The following is a 23,027-nucleotide window of genomic DNA, read 5'->3' as shown; positions in this document are numbered from 1 at the left end:
GGTATTTCATCATGAACTATGTTGACAGCTACTAATCCAGGGACTAGTACATGACACCGAGATTCGTGTTCCTTATGAAGGACAGGGTCGTCACAAAACAAGAAGTAAAATATGATGCAAAATGGGACTCGTCAACGGCGTCACCGATGAGATCACCCGTCCGACGAGCCCGAGCACCTCTTCCGCGCCACCCTCGCCTGCAAGACGTGGCTCCGCATCCTGTGCGCCCCTGACTTCCTCCACTGGTACCAAACCTTCCCAAAACCCCCCTCTTCTCGTTCTCCTCCACATGCTCCAGGTCCTCGAAGGAATTCCACCCAAAACAATTTATTCATGCCTCTTGTTTCTCATCACAATCAATACCAAATTTTCAATCTTTCATATTTCCTAATCACCTCTTCCACCTTACCATTGCAGTCAAAAAGATCAAACCCTTGCAAACCCTCCACCTTCAGCTTTCACATAGTACATGGAATCGAACATGCCATACCCTTCTTCTCATCGGTGACAACAATTCCAAAAACCTAATATCAGATCGGCGCATAGGCGATTGCACAAATTTCACGCCGTCATACTGAATGTACAGTTCCCGCATCTCAGAATTAACCTACATTCACAACATAGCAACAATTCAACCTAAATCCACAATCTATAGGTTTCGGAAGAATTCGACAAACCCTAGAACAACCATTCCCAAAAAATTTAGGGCTTGGGAAGGAGAGAACTTCCCTGCTGTCAGAAAACTACTAGCTCAGTTGGTCCTCGCCGGAGATGTTGGTCGCAGTCGCGCAAACCTTGTGCACTCAGCAAAGTGAGGCAGGTGATTCCAACAATGATGCGTGCATGCCGTCCTCCAAATCCACTTTGCATCCAGCATAGGGCCCGAACAACTCGAAATGGCTTCGTCTCTTGCATGGGAGAAAATGAGAGGGAATGGGTTGGCTGGGGTGGGGTGGGTGGGGGTGATAAGTGAAACGGCCAAACGGCCATCTTCCCCACACTGTCTATTGGTGCCACGTAGACCCGACAAGTGGGCCCGAGCAGTGAGAGAACATGTTAAAATAAGCAAATTGCATAGTCAGTCCAATTTGTTACGCACCGACTTTAATAAAAAGTTAAAAAGATGGTAGTTCCTTGAATCCCTAGCCCCAGTTTGATGGTTGTGTGGAATTTACTCCAACTCCAAGCTGTACGAAAGAAACATAGAACAGTACTACTCGCTCCGGTCAACCTCACATAGTCTTTGATGCATATCTCTGCTCATTATTTTTTTCTTTAACTTGAAATCCTTTGAAAAAATTAAGAGTATATGTTTTTGTTTCTCTTCGAAGTAAGTAAAATTATATATTCTTTTTCGAGAACGAGGCACAATGATGATGTGTTGCAGAGGCAGGAGTAATCCTTCTTTTCCAAATCCCCCCGCAAAAAAAAAATCCTTCTTTTTTTCCAAAAAAAAACACGGTGAGACCACTCATGCGTTCAAACCGGTTATGGTCGAACCAAGCCGAGTAGAAAGACGACTGTGCGGCTGCGGCTGCGCCTGCCTCACTCCGCTCCGACTCTCCTTCCCCAATCCCCACCCAAAACCCTCGCTTCCACCTCGCTCCGCCGTCCACGAGCGCACCATGCCGCCGTCACTCCCGCCTCCGCCGCTCATCGACGACGTCATCGACGAGATCCTCCTCCGCCTCCCGCCGGACGAGCCTGAGCACCTCTTCCGCGCCGCCCTCGTCTGCAAGACGTGGCTCCGCATCCTCTGCGACCCCGGCTTCCTCTGCCGCTACCGCACCTTCCACGGCACCCCTCCCCTCCTGGGCCTCCTCCACAGGCTCCAGGTCCTCGAAGGAATCCCCGCGCGCCGCTTCGTCTCCACCACATCGGTGCCGGACTTCCCCCACCCGGGCTCCGGCGACCACCGCGCGCGCGCCATCGACTGCCGCCACGGCCGCGTCCTCATCTATATGAGGACGGACGAGAATGCGGACTACCTCGTCTGGGATCCCGTCACGGGCGAGCGCCACGGTGTGCCCGCGCCGGACATCGATTGGCTCATCGAGTCTGCGGTGGTGCTCTGTGCCGCCGACGGATGCGACCACCTCGACTGCCACGGCGGCCCCTTCCGCGTGGTCTTCGCGGCCACCCACGACTACAAAGATACCATATTTGCGAGCGTCTACTCATCAGAGACGGGTGTGTGGAGCGTGCCAGTGTGTCTTGACAAGAGCTGTGAAGTCTTTGCCCAGCATATGCGAGAGGGGCTTGCAGATAGGCCATACTACACACCCTATCTCCAGCCTAGGCGAGGCACCCTTCTTGGAGATGCAGTCTACTTCACAGTTCGGTGGGGTAATCCAGTCGTCAAGTATGACTTGGGCAAGAATTTCTTATCCATGATTGACCCACCGGCAGAGGATGTGTACTACGTTTCCCTCATGGTGATGGAGAACAGTTCACTGGGCTTTGCCTGCACTCGGGATTCCAGCCTTTATATGTGGTCAAGGAAGGTGGATACAGAAGAAGCTGCTGACTGGGTACAATGCAGGGTCATTGAGCTGGAGAAAATAATTCCTATTGCCAATCCCGATGACGAACCATGTGTGGTTGGTTCTGCAGAGGGTGTGGGTGTCATCTTCATTAGCACGGATGCTGGCTTGTTTATGATCAACCTCAAGTCAGGGTTGGTCAGGAAGGTTGGCGAGGCCGGAGTCTACTTTAGCGTCCTACCTTACATGAGCTTCTACACTCCAGGTATGATACTGGCCCTTGCCTGTCTGTCGTCATGCATTTTCTTTACAGCTTCTGTATGTTTGCTTACATAGTTGATAGTTGGCGCTGGTTCTTCCACACTTATCAGTACAATTTTGTGTATGCTAGTGAAAAATGAATATGTGGCATGGGGAAACAGAATGTAATTTTGCTTTCATATTGTAGTTGCTAAGGGCCATGATATGCATCAGTCCTTTGCTAAATGCACACACAAACTTCATGGTCTTGTATTATCCTGCAACCTTGCTTCAGATTTTCTTTTTGTAAACTCCTCTGTTTTCTAGCATAGCTGTAGCTCACATCAGGCTCAGTCTTGTAACCTTCACAATTAGTACTGGCACATATCTCACCAAAGTGGAATGCTGAGTTGAACTGTTGGTTATTAGTTTTGTGTATTAACTGATCATGGCACATTATTATCGTTATGATTAACTGATCATGGCACATTGTTATCGTTATGACTTATGACTAACTGATATCTGAGTATTTTGTTTTATGTTGAGCGGTTTACATACAGATAATGCAAGTCATTACAATCGATTGTGTGTGTTTCTTTGTCGAAATTATCCTTGTTGTGTTGAAAAGTTTTTAATATGTCAGGCGTATCTCAGTTAATGTTTGGATAGTGCTTGGCTTGGCTTCCGGGAACTAAATTTATGTGTAGTCTATGTTGTTTCTCTTTACTTGAGTATGATGTTCAGTGTTGGTCTCGTCTTCAAAAGGGCTAAGTAGCATTGTCAGACGTTTTGGACTTACAATTGGACATACAGGGATCCAAGTTGTTATTTAGTCTCGCCATAAAACATTTACCATCTGTAAATCAACTGAAGAACCGATTTTAGTTTAACAGGCGTGTAACTCAGATGTTTTACGCTTGTACTGCAAACATTGGAATGTATTGTCAAGGACTCAAGGTTATGCTGTCCTAAAATAAAATGCACCGCTCATAAAATTGTTTTCTTCTTTTCGCTAGAGCCGGTCAAGTAGAGGGTGAAGCATGAACTTGCTGCTAGGCTAAAATCGAGATTGCTAAGTAATTGAATAAACATGTTGCATGATATTGTCCTATTTCCTTGCTTTAGATTTTCTTGAAAAACTGTATGTTACTTTCTGGCATAGCTGAAAGTCATATCTGAAATCCATTCATGTAATCTTTTGAAGTACGAAGTACATGCGAATTATTAATTCTTAAATTGCTTATGAGTTTTGTGCTTGGTATGTTTACAGATCGTGGCAGGTTGTTGTCGCTAGCAAGGACTAACTGATCGCCGATGTGCCGCGCAGCAGTGGTAAATGCATAATGGACAAATCCATCGTCTGGAGTGTGCTGCTGTTGCCTTTTTTTTTGGAGCTACTACTATCAAGTTGGTCTGGTTTCTTTAGCAGTTTAAGCATGACGATTGCAAGTTGGTTGTTCTTGTTCAATTCATCCTGATCATGCGGCCGGTCAGGTCAGAGACTTGTATTTCAGTTTAGTATGTTGGCTTCTTATCTGTTGAGCGGTTTTAAGTAGGAGTTGTGCAAGTCATCATGTTCAATTGTGTTTGTTCTGCGAATTGTCCTGCTTACATCGACCACAAACTGTACTTCTGTTGGATAGGGCTGGCATATTTGAGTTCTTGCTTGGTTAAATGGTTGAGTCAGCCACATGAAACTAAACTTATGTGGGCTTCTAATTTCTGGAAAGAAAAGGAAGTGTCATTCAGTGTTGGTCTCTTGCCTTGAAGAATGTTGTCTCCTGTGGGAATGTTATGCTGTCGTAAGAAGCAGCCCTGTTTTCTCCTGTGGTTTTATATTTATTATTATGGGCCCAAGTGGCCTGAACCTAGATGTAGGACGATGCAGGGCTAAGGTTGGAGGGTTTGATTCTTGGTGTCAAGCGAAAATAGGTTTATTTGGCACTAAAAGCGCCATATAGTGGCATATTTAAAAGCAATGAGGAGAATTTTTTTCCATTTTCTGTGATGACTGTTTGTGAGGGAAGTGTGAAAGCAGAAATTTTCCCAGCGATGTTGCGAGCCCAAACTCCTGCCGACTTCGAGGTTTGAGCATGTGTGGCCAATGATCCCTTTCAGAAGTTCATATTACGAGCGTCCACATGAAACTCCTTTGCACTTGAGCCGTAGGTCCTGAAATGTTAAAGTAATCTTTATTTTTTTTTCAAGATTCCTAAATTGTTTTGACATAGCTTACAAAAACATTTTACATTGTGGGACGAAGGGAATAGTTTTTATAGGGAAACAACAACTATTGGGGTTGCTCTAAGAAGCAGCTATTGTTTTTTGGATGCAGCGCTCAATGAGTCACGGTTTTTCATGTTTTCGGTTACACATCTAAACTGCATATGAATTACCCCTCTTTAAACAGTGGTCCGGAATACATTGAAATGTGGTCTGGGTTATACCACCATGATGAGCTCCGATGATTTTCATGTTCATTGCAGTAGAAAGTCAGCCATTTTGGTCATATGTTGTCACATTATTTTTGTTACGCTTGCCTAACATGAGGTGCTTAAATTCTTAGTCAAACTTTAACTTGCCTTAGAGAATCTTGGCATACATTTATGTGTGTAACATGTGGGGCTTATTGCTTACGAAAAGATTCTTGTCTTACGTGTGGCTAAATCCATACACTCACTTAACTTGATCGAACTTGTCTAATTTGAGGTGTAGCAAATTGTGACAAGATGTGGCTCGGAACCAAACGGCCCCAGGACGTTATGCTTGCTAATGATCTGCTACATGGAGAGTTGATGGCATGCATTCTGTGCGCTGATTGTTAGAATTCTTTGTTTTAAAATTCTTCTTCAGTGTTCTCTGAACTGTACTAGTGTCCTCATCTTGGATGCCATGACCTTAACTGACGTGGCATCGACATTGATGATCCAAATCCAAAACAAAACGGGTGGCATGCTTAAAAATCTGACGTCAGATTTTTAATAGTCTACCGGATTATGGTGACGTGACCCATTCCAGACTAGCGTGATAGTCGGCTTCGGGACGTGACCCATTCCAATTCCAGATTAGTGTACTCTATTTTCCACTAATCTGAGCAGTAATAAAGCACCAAATTTTATAAAGTCCTCATATGCAACTTGAGGCAAAGATGCATTAATACTCGTTAACACTTCTAAACTTATTGGGATGCAAGAATAATTTTTAAAACTTCGATTAAAAGGGTTGGGGAAGCGAGGCAGCGTGACACAGCACAGCTCAATCTGGTTGAACCCAACCGACTAGGAGAGGCCGTGTGGTGCGCCGGTCTCCCTCCGTCGCACACCAATCCGAAACCCCACCAAACCCTCGCACCCGCCGCCGACCACCGATGGCGCCGCTGGTCGACGACGTCACCGCCGAGATCCTCCTCCGCCTCCCGCCGGACGAGCCCGAGCACCTCTTCCGCGCCGCCCTCGTCTGCAAGCCCTGGCTCCGCGTTCTCTGCGACCCCGGATTCCGCCGCCGGTACCGCACCTTCCACGGCACCCCTCCACTTCTAGGCCTCCTCCACAGGCTCCAGGTCATCCAAGGAGACCCCGCCCCCCGGCTCGCCCCCACCACGTCGGCGCCCCTCTCTCCCTACCCCGACTGCGACCGCTCGCGGGCGCTCGACTGCGGGCACGGCCGCGTCCTCCTCCACGTGTGGGTCAGGGGCAGGGGTTGGCATCTCACCGTCTGGGACCCCGTCACCGGCGACCAGCAGAGCCTCCCGGAGCCTGGCATCCCGTGGCTGATCTACTCCGCCGCCGTGTTCTGCCCTGTAGCCGGCTGTGACCACCTTGACTGCCACGGCGGCCCCTTCCGGGTTGTCTTTGTGGCCACCGACGACTACGACGAGCTAGTCAAGGCGGCAGTGTACTCATCAGAGACAGCTGCGTGGAGCACGCCAGTGACACTTGACGATGGTTGTGAATCCTATGTTCGGCATAGGCGAGACGTTCTTGCTGCTGATGGATCATTCTACTATATCCCCTATGTCGAGCCTAGGCGGGGTGCCGTTATTGGAGATGAAACCTACTTCACACTTCGGGAGGGTAACACAATCATCAGATATGACTGGGCCAAGAATTGCATATCCATGGTTGATCCGCCGGACCCGAATGTGTATGACGACATTGCCCTCATGGTGATGGAGGACAGTTCACTGGGGTTTCCCTGCCTTGAGAATTCCAGCCTTTATCTGTTCTCAAGGAAGGTGAATGCAGAATGGGTGTGCTGCAGGGCCATCAAGCTGGAGACAGTTATACCTGTTGCCGATCCTGATGAGGAACCAGTCGTTGTCGGATGTGCAGAGGGTGTGGGTGTCATATTCGTGAGCACACATGTTGGCTTATTCACAATCAAGCTAAATTCTGGGCTGGTTAAGAAGGTCGCCGAGTCCGGGAAGTACTTCAGCGTCTTACCCTACATGAGCTTCTACACTCCAGGTATGCTACGAGCCCTTGCTTCTTGTCTGTTGTCCTGCAATTTTTTCTTTACAGCCTCTAGTATATGTTTGCTTGATTAGTTGGTTATGGTCTGTGGACAATTAATCGTAATGCAAGTAATGTTTGTTGGTTAGATGATTGTATAGAGCTTGCCATACACTGTTCTGTATGTGTGCTACTTAAAACCGAGTAATATGTCATTGGAAAACAGAGAACATGATCTTGTTACGAGATTTAACTTGTTAAGGAGCACAACCAAGCACTAGTGGAATTGCTACATGTGCTCAGAAACCTATTGATCTAGTATTACCCTGTTACCTTGCTTCAGATTTTCTTCAATAAAATAGTTTGATCTGGTATTTTACTGTTATTTTGTTTCAGATATTCTTTCCAGAATTAGTCGATCTGGAGCTTATTTTTTTAAAGCCTTGGCATTAGTACTTCTATATAGCAAATCAAACTGTAAATGCTGAGTTTGAATGTTAGTTTTGATTATTGTTTTTGCATAATATATTTTCAGACCGTGGTAGATTTTCATCGCTAGCAAGGCTCACTGATGTCTGATGTGCCGCTCAAAAGCAAGAATGCCTGACCTCACGAAATGTATGAAACCATCATCATAAATCAATTGCCGTTGGCTTCTTGCAGAGCTACTGCTATCAAATCTTTTATTTTCTGTTGAGTAGTTAAAGCACGACTGGTGCAAGTCTCATGATCAACTAAGGATGCAAATCTTGTCTTATCTGGGCCGTTCGATTGGTCCAAAATTCATCTAAAATGGACTAATTCGGATTCAAAGTGGCATTTTTTTTAAAAAAAGAGGGGTTTCCCTCGGACTCTATTTCATTATAAAATGAAAGCCAACAATAATTCTAGTGCTTGGGTTTGAACCCAGAGTAGCAGAACGGACTTAAGGCCATGTGGACAATTAATCATAATGCAAGTAATGTTTGTTGGTTATATGATTGTATAGAGCTTGCTATACACTGTTCTGTATGTGTGCTACTTAAAACTGAGTAGTATGTGTGCTACTTAAAACTGAGTAATATGGCATTGGAAAACAGAGATCATGATTTTGTTTCGAGAATTAACTTGTTAAGGAGCACAACCAAGCACTAGTGGAATTGCTAAATGTGCTCAGAAACCTATTGATCTAGTATTACCCTGTTACCTTGGCTTCAGATTTTATTTTTTTAATAAAACAGATTGATCTCGTATTTTACTGTTATTTTGTTTCAGATATTCTTTCCAGAATTAGTCTATTATTTCCTGGCATGTCTGAAGCTCACATCCGGAGCTTATTTTTGTAAAGCCTTGGCATTAGTACTTCTATATAGCAAATCAAACTGTAAATGCTGAGTTTGAATGTTAGTTCTGATTATTGTTTTTGCATAATATGTTTTCAGACCATGGTAGATTTTCATCGCTAGCGAGACTCACTGATGTCTGATGTGCCGCTCAAAAGCAAGAATGCATGACCTCACGAGATGTATGAAGCCACCATCATAAATCAACTGCTGTTGGCTTCTTGCAGAGCTACTCCTATCAAATCTTTTATTTTCTGTTGAGTAGTTAAAGCACGACTGGTGCAAATCATCATGATCAACTAAGGATGCAAATCTTGTCTTATCCGGGCCATTCGATCGGTCCAAAATTCATCTAAATGGACTTATTCGGATTCAAAGTGGCATTCTTTTTTTTTTAAGAGGGGTTTCCCTCCTGCCCCCTTTTGATTATCGAAAACACTAACGCCCACACGTGTGGGCGTCTGTCAATTCGCCCACACGCATGGATCCTCGTCCAACCAATTCTGCACGAATCTTGGCGTGTTCTAGCAGTTTTTGTGTGCCATGTAGGACTAAGCTGGTGTGTGGGCATTCATACGGTCGCCCACACGTCCTTTTTCACCACACGGGGGGCTGGTGTGTGGGCGTTTAGCAATTCGCCCACACACCAGTTTTCACGCACGCAGAGGGGCTGGTGTGTGGGCGTTTATCACTTCGCTCGTCTCCTCGCCCACACCCAAAGCTGGTAGTTGCCATGTGTTTCTGCAGCGTACATGGCAACTGCCCTAGCTTTGCTTGTAAGCAGATGGCAACTCTCTTTTGCCCGAGTTGCCATGTGTTTTTGCATGGTACATGACAACTTCCCTAGCGTGCACGTAAGCAGATGGTAACTCTTTCTCTTTTACATGGCAACTGCCCCTAGCGTGCTTGTGAGCACATGGCAACTCTCTCTTTTACCCGAACATGTTTTTTTGCCATGCCTTTTTGTAGTGCTACATGGCAACTGCCTAGTGTTAATGGATGGCAACTCCTAAAGTTTTGAAATCATGGCAACTGCAGTAGACCAGACCATACATGGCAACTGCAGTTGAGCAACCATGGCAACTGTAGTTGTCCGACATGGCAACCGAAGTTCAGCGACATGGCAACTGCAGTTAAACGAACATGAACGAGGGTCTGGACCATGGCAACTGCGAGACGCGCGGTGACTGTCACGCGGGGCATGCGGGACCACGAGGTACGAGGCCTGACGTACGGGGCGTGTGGGCGTTATCTATTTCGCCCACACCCACGCGCGTGAGAGGGGTCGGGAGGGAAAAAGAGGTGTGTGGGCATTACTTGTTTTGCCCACACGTAGATGTGTGGGCTGTTCCTCTTATACACCACACAAAATGTGTGGACAGACTCCCTAACGCGCACACGTGTGACACTTATCGGCGTCCTTGATTATAAAACGAAGCCAGCAACAATTCTAGTGCTCGGGTTGAACCCAGAGTAGCCGAACGTACTAAGGCCATGTTCAAATTATTACAAAACCGACCGAATCAAAACTAGCCTAAAGCTACAAGCCAAACATCGCAGATTTTTCATTCTTTGCTCAACCAGTTGGTGTTGGCTACGAGCAATCGGACGTCGGTGCTCATCAGCCGTGTCCAGTAGAAGGGTCAAACCCATGCAGTCCTCGGGAGCTCTCCACGACGATGATCGAGTAGACGAAGGGAGCGCAACATCGATGCTGATGTGCCGAATCGCAATTGAAGTTATTTCACACATACTACCTTGTAAAGTCTGCCTGGAGATGAATCAGCAGCTCAACACCCCGTTTTATGAGCAGGAGGTAAAAGATGCTTTATTTTAGATGTTCCCAACAAAAAGCCCCGTGGCCGGATTGGCTGCCTGCACATTTTTTTCAGAAGAAACGAAAACTTTGTCGCGAAGAGGTGATTGGTATAGTTTTGCGGATTCTCCATGGAGAGGACTCCATGGAAGAGTTAAACAGAACATTCATCATTATTATCCCTAAGGTAGCAAAATTGACACTTTTGTCTCAGTTTCGACCAATAAGCTTGTGCGACGTGATATATAAAATTGTCTTGAAGGTACTTGCTAATCATCTGAAACTTATTCTATCGGAGTAATCGTCTGAAGCTTATTCTATTGGTTTTAGTGCTACGACACCATGTACAAAAGGGCCGGGGCAACAATAATGATGTACCATGTATAAAAGTGGTACCTACGACACCATGTGTTATTCATTTATTATTTGCAGATGATAGCATTACGTTTTTCAAAGCAAACGAGGCAGAGGCTCAGCCCGACGGCCTGGTGGGCGGTAGTGGTGGGAGGTGTGGGCGCCGCGCAGCAGGAAGGCGTGACGGCATAAAAGGTGACCGGCGAGTGCAGACAAAAACCCCCACTCGGCTCGCGTCGGCAACGGGCCTCCTCCTCTAGCATGATGAGGGGTCTGACTAGTGTGGCGCGTTGGCCCTGGACGATGGGCTCCGCCAGCGTCGGGCGGACGCTAGGGTGGCGGAGCCGGGCCTCCTCCTCTCCGGCAGCTCAAGGTGGCGGTGCCATGACGCGAATTTGGATCGGGGCGCAGCTCGGCTGGTGGCAGCGTGCCCTGTCATATTTGGCGGGGCGGCAACGTGCTGCTGCGCATAGTGTGTGAGGACAGTGGCCAAGGAGGCGGCCTGGCCCTGCTCAGTGGAGGTGCCGGCCGCCCCTACCTCGGCGCTCGGCTGGTGGGGGTGGCAGCGCGTCTGTGGCGGATCTGGCCGGCGTGCTGGCCGGGTTCTAACCGGATCTGACGGTCAGTCGATGGTGAGCGGCACAGATGGGCTTCCTGGTGAGCAGTCTTGGCGGTGGGCGGTGGTCTTTGGCTCCCTTGCTAGTGGATGGGCGTTCCTTGGTGGCCTTGCGTGGATCTGCATCGGTCGCTGCAGTAGGGGCGACACACGTGGTGTTCGGTGGGGAGGTTGGGTGGAGGGGTAGGTGGCGTCGACGCTAGGGCTGCCTGTCGTCAGCACGGGGGTGTGTCGGTCGTGGATGCGTCCGCTCCACCTTCTCCCCTTTTCCCCGTCCTTTTGCGCGTGGATGCAACTCCGGCGATGTTCAAGGCGGGACATGGGTTGCAGTTTCGTCGGGTGGGGGCGTTCCTTTGGACCAAAGCCGATCACTTTGGCTGGTCGTGGGATGTTTGAATGTAGGACGACGGCCCTGACGGCGGGAGGTGTGGCATTCGTTGGTGGGAGCGTGCGTCTGATGTGCGGGCGGGCAGCCATGGCCACGCGGGTGGTTGATAGAGTTAGGGTGTGACGGAGAGGTGTGAGCGTCGGGGTACATCACTTGCCCAGTCCTTATACTGATCGACGGTGGCGGCGTCCGTTGACGTCTTATCCTTCCTGAAGGCTTCTAGTGAAAACTTGATCTACGGGATCAGGCGGTGGCGGCTATCTATGATCGTATCCTTTTGGGAGGCATCGTTTTGGAGTCCTGACTTCATCGTTGTCTGTTTCATCTTTCCGTTGTGGATTGCTCATGGTGGTGATCTCCGTCGACTTCAAGCGGCCTTCTTCGTACATTTGTAGTTTGCTTGGTAGTCGATGGGGTGGTGTGTCGGTGCCCCGCACCTTTCTGTATTGTCTTGAGTGTGTGTTATGTGTGATGATGGCGTGTCTCGTGTCTTTGTATTGGTCTACTCGAATGTAATCGGTGATGATTTGAAAAGTCCATTCTGCACCCGAGCTCATATGCTCCCGTATGAACAGTAAAATCCAAAAAAATTCAAAAAAATTCAAAAAATTCCAATTTTTTTTGAGAGAAACATTGACAAAAGTTCTAAGTGCCTGCAAAAATTCATCATGAAATCACATTCCTGTAAGGCGTGGCAAAAAATACAAATTCAGTGCTTCAAAATGCGTTTGAAAGTAGCTTTTTTCAGAGTACACTTTGTATGTTCTGAGTTGCATTGTACTAATCGGCCAAGATGGTTCTTTTTTTCAGCTTGAAGCGGAGAAGAGGCTTTGTGACTTGGACCTGAAATTTGGAGCTCCTTTTGATGTTGACCTGTGTTCCACTGAATTTGAACACCTAGGCTTGCCGGAGTTTGAGAATTACCTTTTGTCCTTTGCGTGAAGCATATGTGCTAATCTTAATAGTTGCTGGCAATGTAATTTAGTCTATATTGCCTTCTTGTTCTTGTGGTTTAATTCATATGTATTACTCAAGGCTTTATTTCTTTTCTGTATTATGAATGCATAATACTTTAGGTGGATGAACAAGCAGTCCTAAAACACTTCAGATGGACTGAAAAAAGAGCAGATCCCAAACACATTGGCTCGCTGCCGAGTATCATGGCCATCTACAGTTACAGAAGCAGAACCCGTTCTTCCATGACCAAGTGCTCGGCAAGATCTTCTCCATCTTTCTCATTAAGAAGTAGGTCCTTCATGCTCATGCCTGATGCAGGGTCTAATTCAATGGCCACCACCTATAATGTTGCGATGATCGGTTCGTTGTAACCTGGTGGTCGTAGCTAGAACCTGCACTGAGCATTGATATATCGAGTGATGGTCATTCTAGTTCCGGATCTCTCTCATTCCCATCTACAGGCTCCTCATCTCTCTCTCCCTCCGTCGTCGAATTCTACCAGAGAGCAGATACACCACTATCTATTTGCGTGTTGTGGGGTGCCGAAGAAAACAATATATACAGCTACAATTATGGTGATTGATGTCAATGGGAGATTTTTTTGGGGTGTGTGTGTGGGGGGACCACTTCAATTTTCAGGCAAGTTGGACTGAGCTAACTCTGTTCATTCACATTTTTGGCAAGTCTCGTTTTAGGTAATAGAGGCCTGATTCATCGTTGACTCCAAAAATATGCGCAATTACTTTAATTGTGGCAAAATGTATCGTCAATTTTGATCTCCTAAGGCTGGTCATAGTGGACAATATCATGCATCAGTATAATATATTGCCTACATAGTTAGTAGTATCATACTTTTGTATTTTATTGATAGATGGCCCATTAATGAGCGGTCTTTACGCTCATTTTTTTCCTCGTTTAAACAAAATGTTTTTAGACACTTTCTGTATTTATCCTTTCAACTTGCCTGCTAATCTACATGTATTCTCTTTCTACCAATCATCTACGTGTATGCATGGGTTCTCGGCAGAATTTCCAAGGTGATATTTTCTGTATTCATCCCTTCAACTTGCCCGCTAATCTACACATATTATTGGCTTGGTTCATGTAGCTGTATGGTTTCTCGGTGAAATGTGCAAGGTTACCTTGCATGGATGCGTCCAATGCAATTCCAGTCCATATACAGTAATCTTTTACATCTGCAGTAATCACTAGGTGCTACTTCTCTAACCATTTGATCTTGAGATGTACAATTATTCTGAAAAATTTCCGTCCAGATGATGTTTGTAAATGTATTATTATAGAAACGATCACTAGGCAGAATCTGGCTTATGTAACTGAAATGACTGTCCCTAAAACGTTGGAAGATGCAAATGAAAAGGTACTGCTATTTCAGTCTCTCTCTGTTCGAGCCTGAAAACTTGGCAAGCATTCAAAATGCACAAGGGATCGTCGTCGAGATCGGGGATTTATGCTAGATTCAGTCAAACTTATAATGTAATTAAATCAAGTGGTAAATCCCCATCCGCATTTCAGCGCCCTAGCTTCCTGATTCAGATCCTTTCTACACAAGTCAGCAAGTTTTACAGCACCCCGGTCTTCTACTCACATAAGTATCTATCACGTTCAGCTTTTCACTAAAAAAGCATAAAACACAAGATCTACTCTGATGCTAACCAACATGCTTCACTTGTCAGCTTAACCAGGAGTTTTCACTAATTCCCCGGCCTTCCTGTACATTGTTAACAAAAATGGAACAAATGTCAGCCTTAATCTCAGCAGCATCAGCTATATGATGAAATAGGTTTCCCCCGCTTAAAATTATAAAGCAATGAACACCGATCACAAGGTAACTGCCGGGGCGAACAGCACATCAAGCCCAAAAAGAAAAAGAAGAAGAAATAAGTGCAAACAACGGCAGCTCGGCAAGCATGCATGATCCGCCACTGATGCGCCCTCCATCTGTGTCCCACCACGCATCATGGCACCGGAACGCCGCGTACCAAGTAGCATCTCCAAGAAGGAATGCGACGCCAACGACGCAGCTACCGGGATATGTCCTAGGGTTTCCCCCGGCACGCGGAGGGGAGTGGGGGAGGGTAGCACCGACACCCTTCAGGAAGTAATGGTGGCACTCTCAGGGGACACCGCGTCGGAGCCGGATTAACCGGCAGGGATTTCTTCCGCACCCCAAGCACCGCTACCCACACGAACCGGAGCCATCCAACCATCTTGCCACCCGCAAGCATGCGCCACCACTGTCTTGGACACATCCACACCGCCTAGCTGCGAACACCACAGTGAGGTCAAGAGAACAGAGGCAAGGAGCGCCCAGAAGCAAGGGCGGAAGCACCGGAGCCGCACGGGAGGGAACCGCCTCCACCGCCGTCGCGTCGGAGGCCTGTGCCTCCAGCACCGACGCGGATTGCCGACCGGACACCGCAGCAGAGGAAAACTAGGCCACCCAGGACTGGCCAGGCCCATATCGGGGCGCAAAGCCCCAGCCACCGTGCTGCTGCACGTTAACAACAGAGCCGCCACCCTCCACCAGCCCGACGCACCGCCACCGCCTCCCGAGAGCCACGCCGATGCCATGCCCTGCCGCCGCCCCGCCCAGACCCAGATGAGGCCGAAATGGCTCAGATCTGGGCTGGGCCGGCGTGGCCACCCCGCCGCCCAGAGTCCACCCGCGCCAAGAGCACCCGCCGCCGCGCAGGACCGCCACCGCCTAGGGGCACCGCCTGGAGCCACTCCACCCTATGCCGGAGGAACCCCGGGAGGGGAATTGCCAAGGGCCGCCGCCGCCAGCGTCGCCCGGGCGAAGCCTGCGGCGGGCGCCGGCTACGGCGGTGGGGAGGTAGAGATGAAAGGGGGAGCTCACGGAGAGAGGTGCGGCCGATCGCCCACGGGGGCGACGCGCTCACGGCCGGGGGTGTCGCTCAACCGCTTGCTCTTGATTTTACCTTCAATAGCAGCATTAGCTATATGGAAGAATGGCACACAAAAATGGAATAGAAATGTTAATCTCCAGTTGGGTGAACTTGAATTGTAGGTATACTGGAATTCGACGCAGTGGTCCGTCGTGTGACTGCTGGTCATTGCTACGGAAGTTTATGCCACTCATGCTTCAAAAGATACAAGTACAAGACAGTAGATTACGTAGCTCTCTCTCTCCACCTCTATGTTTCCAGGATCTAATTTTTGAGTGTCCAGCAAAGCATCACAAGATTGTTTATACTCCTAGAGGTAGAACACATCAAAGGCACGTGAGCGACTGCATAGACTGCAGAGTAGAGGAACACAGTGGCAAGCTAGACGTGTAGTAACTAACTTTGAGTAACATGTGAGCTGCAGCCAGTGTTTATAATGGTGTGTATGTACGTATGTATGAGCGTCTACCATCTATCTGTCGGCCTACAATTACCAAGGTTTAGATTGGGGATGGGACTACTACAGCTTTTTGGTCTGATCTATGGCTCCCTTTCTCACATACCACCCTTGCTCAGGAATTCTCTGCACTATACACCCACTCCAATAGGCAAACCGCCTCTGTGGCTAGGGTTTTGGCTTCGTGTGATCTTACTCTTGACCTGGCCCCTAGGCCGTCTTACACGGCTACTTGCGAGCTAACTTCTTTGTGAACTACTTTGGCCACGGTAAACTTGAATTTGCGGGTCGCAGACAAAATGATTTCGAGGAAGCTAGGTAAGCCGCTAAGCACTAAAGTTCGAGGGTGCATGAATCCAAATGTGAAGAGATGATCTTCGTCCTCGTGAAGGCCGAAGTGTACAGAGGCGCTTGCCTCGCTGCAGTTGCCCGTACGCTGGCTCGCTGGCTTGCTGCCATATGCATGCAGCAACCTTTTACTCCTGGATACAGACTTGATGGAATCGCGTGTAGATCAATTCCACCTGACTCCCAGGGCGGGCCTGTGTGCTGTAGATGATCGCTCCTCTGTTTCTGAAGCAGTATTTGACAGCTAGGTTTGCTTGTCGGCTTTCTTTAGTATTGAACTGCCGTTTTGTGTATTCTGATGTGTTTAGTCTGCGTAATTTATGTCGCCACCCGCGAAGATTATGTGAGCTACCCGTATAATTTCACATATATTATATACGGCATTTCGCGGGACGCCGGCATGTTGTCCCACTTGCACGCTGAGGCATTAAGAACTCTCACGGTTCGCGTCGAGCACGCTGGCCAGCGTCGCCGGCGGCGACGACGCATGGCGCTCCAGGACTCAGCAGAAGTGCACAACGCCGGCGGCCGGCTAGCCTACGTAAGCATTAGCGCATCAGGGATCCATCTTCACCACCAAGCACAAGGCGGCTACAAACATCATCACCACTGTCATCGTCATCATCATTTATTTTATTTTTTTGAAAGGAGGCAAAAGACTTGCCTCATTCATTAATTAAGAGGGAAAAAGGAGTTTAATGTTTGTGTTATAACACCCATCGTGTTACAGCATCGCTACAAAAGGCCTACTCTCGCAGCATGATGGATCCCAATTTCTTTGCACCCGCAGTGACCCAAGTTTGAGCCTTCATCTTGATGTTAGCTAGTAGAACCGTCGGCGGGGCACTCTTTAGTTAGAAGATGTTAGCTAGTAGAACCGTCAGCGGGGCACTCTTGAGTTAGAAGATGCGAGCGTTCCTTTCATTCCAGATTGTCCAAGAGGTGAGCATGGAGAAGGTAGCCATGGCCTTCCTATTCGGTATGGTAGAGTCGGAGAGCCCGATCCACCACTCTTTGGATGATCGTGGCAAGTGCCAAGTAGAAGTGTTGATGCTTTCGAGCTCGAGCCAGTCTTTTATCATTTCCTAAAGTCTAGTAGTGTACCGGCATCTGAAGAGGAGGTGGCTGATGGATTCTTGCACGCGCTTGCAAAGAGGACAATGCCCACAATTGGTCCACCCCCGGTTGGCCAAATGGTCAGTAGTCCATACCCTATTTTGCATGGCCAAACACACGAAAAATTTGACCTTGGGTGGGCCCAGGCCTTCCACAACGCAAACTCCATGGGTGAGCGGATGATGCCAAAAAATTGGCCAAGTAGGCGGACTTGGCAGTGTATATCCCGCTCTCTGTGTGTTTCCACACAATGTCGTCTTCAGCGTGCACCTCAAGAGGAAGTCGCGGATGGTGGACCAAAACTCAATAAATTGTCGAAGATGTTCGAAGGTGATGTTGGGAGTGATCTTGATCTTGCGAACCCAAGCATCATCCATGTCTTCTGAGAGATCTTCATCATCATCACCACTGCTCCTGCGCGTCACCTCTGGCGCACGGGGGAAACCCTAACCGCGCCGCCAGCCACCCCTCCTCGCTCCTCTCCCGCTTCGCCGCCGCCGGAGGGGACATCGGCGAAGCCCACGTGGTCCCCAGGGAAGGTGGCGGCAGGGCGTCCTCGTCGTTCTCGCGCAGATCTCGCTCCGGCCGATGGCGATCTCGCGGCGGAGTTCCGCCGGTGGCTGGCGCCTGATGCCCGTGGGGCGGCGTTCATCACGGCGGCGGGGCTGCCCCTGAACGGCGCTTGGTGGTGGCCACGTGGCTGTTGGAAATATGCCCTAGAGGCAATAATAAATGGTTATTATTATATTTCTTTGTTCATGATAATCGTCTATTATTCATGCTATAATTGTATTGTCCGGAAATCGTAATACATGTGTGAATACATAGACCACAACCTGTCCCTAGTAAGCCTCTAGTTGACTAGCTCGTTGATCAACAGATAGTCATGGTTTCCTGACTATGGACATTGGATGTCATTGATAACGGGATCACATCATTAGGAGAATGATGTGATGGACAAGACCCAACTTAAGCATAGCATAAAAGATCGTGTAGTTTCGTTTGCTAGAGCTTTTCCAATGTCAAGTATCTTTTCCTTAGACCATGAGATCGTGCAACTCCCGGATACCGTAGGAGTGCTTTGGGTGTGCCAAACGTCACAACGTAACTGGGTGACTATAAAGGTGCATTACGGGTATCTCCGAAAGTGTCTGTTGGGTTGGCACGGATCGAGACTGGGATTTGTCACTCCGTGTGACGGAGAGGTATCTCTGGGCCCACTCGGTAATGCATCATCATAATGAGCTCAATGTGACTAAGGCGTTAGTCACGGGATCATGCATTGCGGTACGAGTAAAGAGACTTGCCGGTAACGAGATTGAACAAGGTATTGGGATACCGACGATCGAATCTCGGGCAAGTAACATACCGATTGACAAAGGGAATTGCATACGGATTGATTGAATCCTCGACACCGTGGTTCATCCGATGATATCATCGTGGAACATGTGGGAGCCAACATGGGTATCCAGATCCCGCTGTTGGTTATTGACCGGAGAGGCGTCTCGGTCATGTCTGCATGTCTCCCGAACCCGTAGGGTCTACACACTTAAGGTCCGGTGACGCTAGGGTTGTAGAGATATATGTATGCGGAAACCCGAAAGTTATTCGGAGTCCCGGATGAGATCCCGGACGTAACGAGAGGTTCCGGAATGGTCCGGAGGTAAAGATTTATATATGGGAAGTCTTATTTTGGTCGCCGGAAAAGTTTCGCGCTTTATCGGTATTGTACCGGGAGTGCCGAAAGGGGTCCGGGGGTCCACCAAGGGGGTCCACCAGCCCGGGGGGGGCCACATGGGCTGTAAGGGGTGCGCCTTGGCCTATATGGGCCAAGGGCACCTGCCCCAAGAGGCCCATGCGCAAGAGATAAGAAAAAAGGGAGAGTCCTAAAGGGGGAAGGCACCTCCGAGGTGCCTTGGGGGGGAAGGACTCCCCCCTGGCCGCACCCTTCCTTGGAGGAAGGGGCAAGGCTGCGCCCCCCCTCTCTCTTGGCCCTATATATAGTGGGGGGAAGGGAGGGCAGCAACATCTAAGCCTTGGGCGCCTCCCTCCTCCCCTGCAACACCTCTCTCTCTCGCAGAAGCTTGGCGAAGCCCTGCCGGAGACCCGCTACATCCACCACCACGCCGTCGTGCTGTTGGATCTCCATCAACCTCTCCTCCCCCCTTGCTGGATCAAGAAGGAGGAGACGTCGCTGCACCGTACGTGTGTTGAACGCGGAGGTGCCGTACGTTCGGCACTCGGTCATCGGTGATTTGGATCACGGCGAGTACGACTCCGTCATCCACGTTCATTGGAACGCTTCCGCTCGCGATCTACAAGGGTATGTATATGCACTCCTTTCCCCTTATTGCTAGTAGACTCCATAGATGCATCTTGGTGAGCGTAGGAAAATTTTAAATTATGCTACGATTCCCAACAGTGGTATCAGAGCCAGGTCTATGCGTAGTTACTATCACGAGTAGAACACAAAGAAATTGTGGGCGTTGAGTTTGCCAATTCTTCTTGCCGCTACTAGTCTTTTCTTGTTTCGGCGGCATTGTAGGATGAAGCGGCCCGGACCGACCTTACACGTACACTTACGTGAGACAGGTTCCACCGACTGACATGCACAAGTTGCATAAGGTGGCTAGCGGGTGTCTGTCTCTCCTACTTTAGTCGGAACGGATTTGATGAAAAGGGTCCTTATGAAGGGTAAATAGAAATTGGCAAATCACGTTGTGGTCATACGTAGGTAAGAAACGTTCTTACTAGAAACCTACAAACCACGTAAAAACTTGCAACAACAATTAGAGGACGTCTAACTTGTTTTTGCAGCAAGTGCTATGTGATGTGATATGGCCAGAAGATGTGATGAATGATATATGTGATGTATGAGATTGATCATATTCTTGTAATAGGAATCACGACTTGCATGTCGATGAGTATGACAACCGGCAGGAGCCATAGGAGTTGTCTTTATTATTTTGTATGACCTGCGTGTCATTGAATAACGCCATGTAAATTACTTTACTTTGTTGCTAAACGCGTTAGCCATAGAAGTAGAAGTAATCATTGGCGTGACAACTTCATGAAGACACAATGATGGAGATCATGATGATGGAGATCATGGTGTCGTGCCGGTGACAAAGATGATCATGGTGCCCCGAAGATGGAGATCAAAGGAGCATGATGATATTGGCCATATCATGTCACTATTTGATTACATGTGATGTTTATCATGTTTTTGCATCTTATTTGCTTAGAACGACGGTAGCAAGTAGGATGATCCCTTATAATAATTTCAAGAAAGTGTTCACCCTAACTGTGCACCGTTGCGAAGGTTCGTCGTTTCGAAGCACCACGTGATGATCGGGTGTGATAGATTCTTACGTTCGAATACAACGGGTGTTGACGAGCCTATCATGTACAGACATGGCCTCGGAACACACGCAATACACTTAGGTTGACTTGACGAGCCTAACATATACAGACATGGCCTCGGAACACGGAGGACCGAAAGGTCGAGCATGAGTCGTATAGAAGATACGATCAACATGGAGATGTTCACCGATCTTGACTAGTCCGTCTCACGTGATGATCGGACACGGCCTAGTTGAACTCGGATCATGTTTCACTTAGATGACTAGAGGGATGTCTATCTGAGTGGGAGTTCATTAAATAATTCGATTAGATGAACTCAATTATCATGAACTTAGTCTAAAATCTTTACACTATGTCTTGTAGATCAAATGGCCAACGTTGTCCTCAATTTCAACGCGTTCCTAGAGAAAACCAAGCTGAAAGATGATGGCAGCAACTATACGGACTGGGTCCGGAACCTGAGGCTCATCCTCATAGTAGCCAAGAAAGATTATGTCTTAGAAGCACCGCTAGGTGATGCACCAATCCCACAGAACCAAGACGTTATGAACGCTTGGCAATCACGTGCTAATGATTACTCCCTCGTTCAGTGCGGCATGCTTTACAGCTTAGAACCGGGTCTCCAAAAGCGTTTTGAGAAACATGGAGCATATGAGATGTTCGAGGAGCTGAAACTAGTTTTCCAAGCTCATGCCCGGGTCGAGAGATATGATGTCTCCGACAAGTTCTTCAGCTGTAAAATGGAGGAGAACAGTTCTGTTAGTGAGCACATACTCAGAATGTCTGGGTTGCACAACCGCTTGTCTCAGCTGGGAGTTAATCTCCCGGATGACGCGGTCATTGACAGAATCCTCCAGTCGCTTCCACCAAGCTACAAGAGCTTTGTGATGAACTACAATATGCAGGGGATGGAAAAGACCATTCCCGAGGTATATTCAATGCTGAAATCAGCGGAAGGGGAGATCAGAAAAGAACATCAAGTGTTGATGGTGAATAAAACCACCAAGTTCAAGAAGGGCAAGGGTAAGAAGAACTTCAAGAAGGACGGCAAGGGAGTTGCCGCGCCCGGTAAACCAGTTACTGGGAAGAAGTCAAAGAATGGACCCAAGCCCGGGACTGAGTGCTTTTAGTGCAAGGGAAGTGGTCACTGGAAGCGGAACTGCCCCAAATATTTAGCGGACAAGAAGAAGGCCGGCAACACCCAAGGTATATGTGATATACAAGTAATTGATGTGTACCTTACCAGTACTCGTAGTAGCTCCTGGGTATTTGATACCGGTGCGGTTGCTCATATTTGTAACTCAAAGCAGGAACTACGGAATAAACGGAGACTGGCAAAGGACGAGGTGACGATGCGCGTCGGGAATGGTTCCAAGGTCGATGTGATCGCCGTCGGCACGCTACCTCTGCATCTACCCACGGGATTAGTTTTAAACCTCAATAATTGTTATTTAGTGCCAGCTTTGAGCATGAACATTGTGTCTGGATCTCGTTTAATTCGAGATGGCTACTCATTTAAATCCGAGAATAATGGTTGTTCTATTTATTTGAGAGAGATGTTTTATGGTCATGCCCCGCTGGTCAATGGTTTATTTTTGATGAATCTCGAACATGATGTTACACATGTTCATAGTGTGAATACCAAAAGATGTAAAGTTGATAACGATAGTCCCACATACTTGTGGCACTGCCGTCTTGGTCACATTGGTGTCAAGCGCATGAAGAAGCTCCATGCAGATGGGCTTTTGGAGTCTCTTGATTACGAATCATTTGACACGTGCGAACCATGCCTCATGGGTAAGATGACCAAGACTCCGTTCTCCGGAACAATGGAGCGAGCAACCAACTTATTGGAAATCATACATACCGATGTGTGTGGTCCAATGAGTGTTGAGGCTCGCGGAGGATATCGTTATGTTCTCACTCTCACTGATGATTTAAGTAGATATGGATATGTCTACCTAATGAAACACAAGTCTGAAACCTTTGAAAAGTTCAAGGAATTTCAGAGTGAAGTTGAGAATCAACGTGACAGGAGAATAAAATTCCTACGATCAGATCGTGGTGGAGAATATTTAAGTCACGAGTTTGGTGCACACTTAAGGAAATGTGGAATAGTTTCACAACTCACGCCGCCTGGAACACCTCAGAGAAATGGTGTGTCCGAACGTCGTAATCGCACTCTATTG

General features: G+C 48.0%; 2 protein-coding genes across 3 annotated transcripts; both read left to right on the top strand.

Annotated features, from left to right (window-relative positions):
* Positions 1-1,508: 1,508 nt before the first annotated feature.
* On the top strand, positions 1,509-4,495 carry LOC109744173 (uncharacterized). Its single transcript, XM_020303269.4, has 2 exons — positions 1,509-2,748; positions 3,994-4,495. The coding sequence occupies exons 1-2, from the start codon at positions 1,626-1,628 to the stop codon at positions 4,029-4,031; spliced, it is 1,161 nt and encodes a 386-aa protein (XP_020158858.1). The 5' UTR covers positions 1,509-1,625; the 3' UTR covers positions 4,032-4,495.
* A 1,446-nt stretch (positions 4,496-5,941) lies between these two features.
* LOC109744175 (uncharacterized) lies at positions 5,942-8,873 on the top strand. 2 transcript variants are annotated; one of them, XM_020303271.4, is made up of 3 exons: positions 5,942-7,189; positions 7,710-7,792; positions 8,596-8,873. In XM_020303271.4, the coding sequence occupies exons 1-2, from the start codon at positions 6,091-6,093 to the stop codon at positions 7,751-7,753; spliced, it is 1,143 nt and encodes a 380-aa protein (XP_020158860.1). In that variant the 5' UTR covers positions 5,942-6,090; the 3' UTR covers positions 7,754-7,792; positions 8,596-8,873. The 2 variants fall into 2 exon arrangements, with proteins under 2 accessions (XP_020158860.1, XP_020158861.1); XM_020303272.4 differs by lacking the exon at positions 7,710-7,792 and having other exon boundaries at positions 5,986-7,189.
* The last annotated feature ends 14,154 nt before the right edge of the window (positions 8,874-23,027 follow it).

The sequence above is a fragment of the Aegilops tauschii genome, chromosome 4 (genome assembly GCF_002575655.3).
Source record: "Aegilops tauschii subsp. strangulata cultivar AL8/78 chromosome 4, Aet v6.0, whole genome shotgun sequence".
NCBI classification, from domain to species: Eukaryota; Viridiplantae; Streptophyta; class Magnoliopsida; order Poales; family Poaceae; genus Aegilops; species Aegilops tauschii.
Note: the sequence above shows the minus strand (reverse complement) of the source record. Positions and strands in the feature narration are given on the sequence as shown.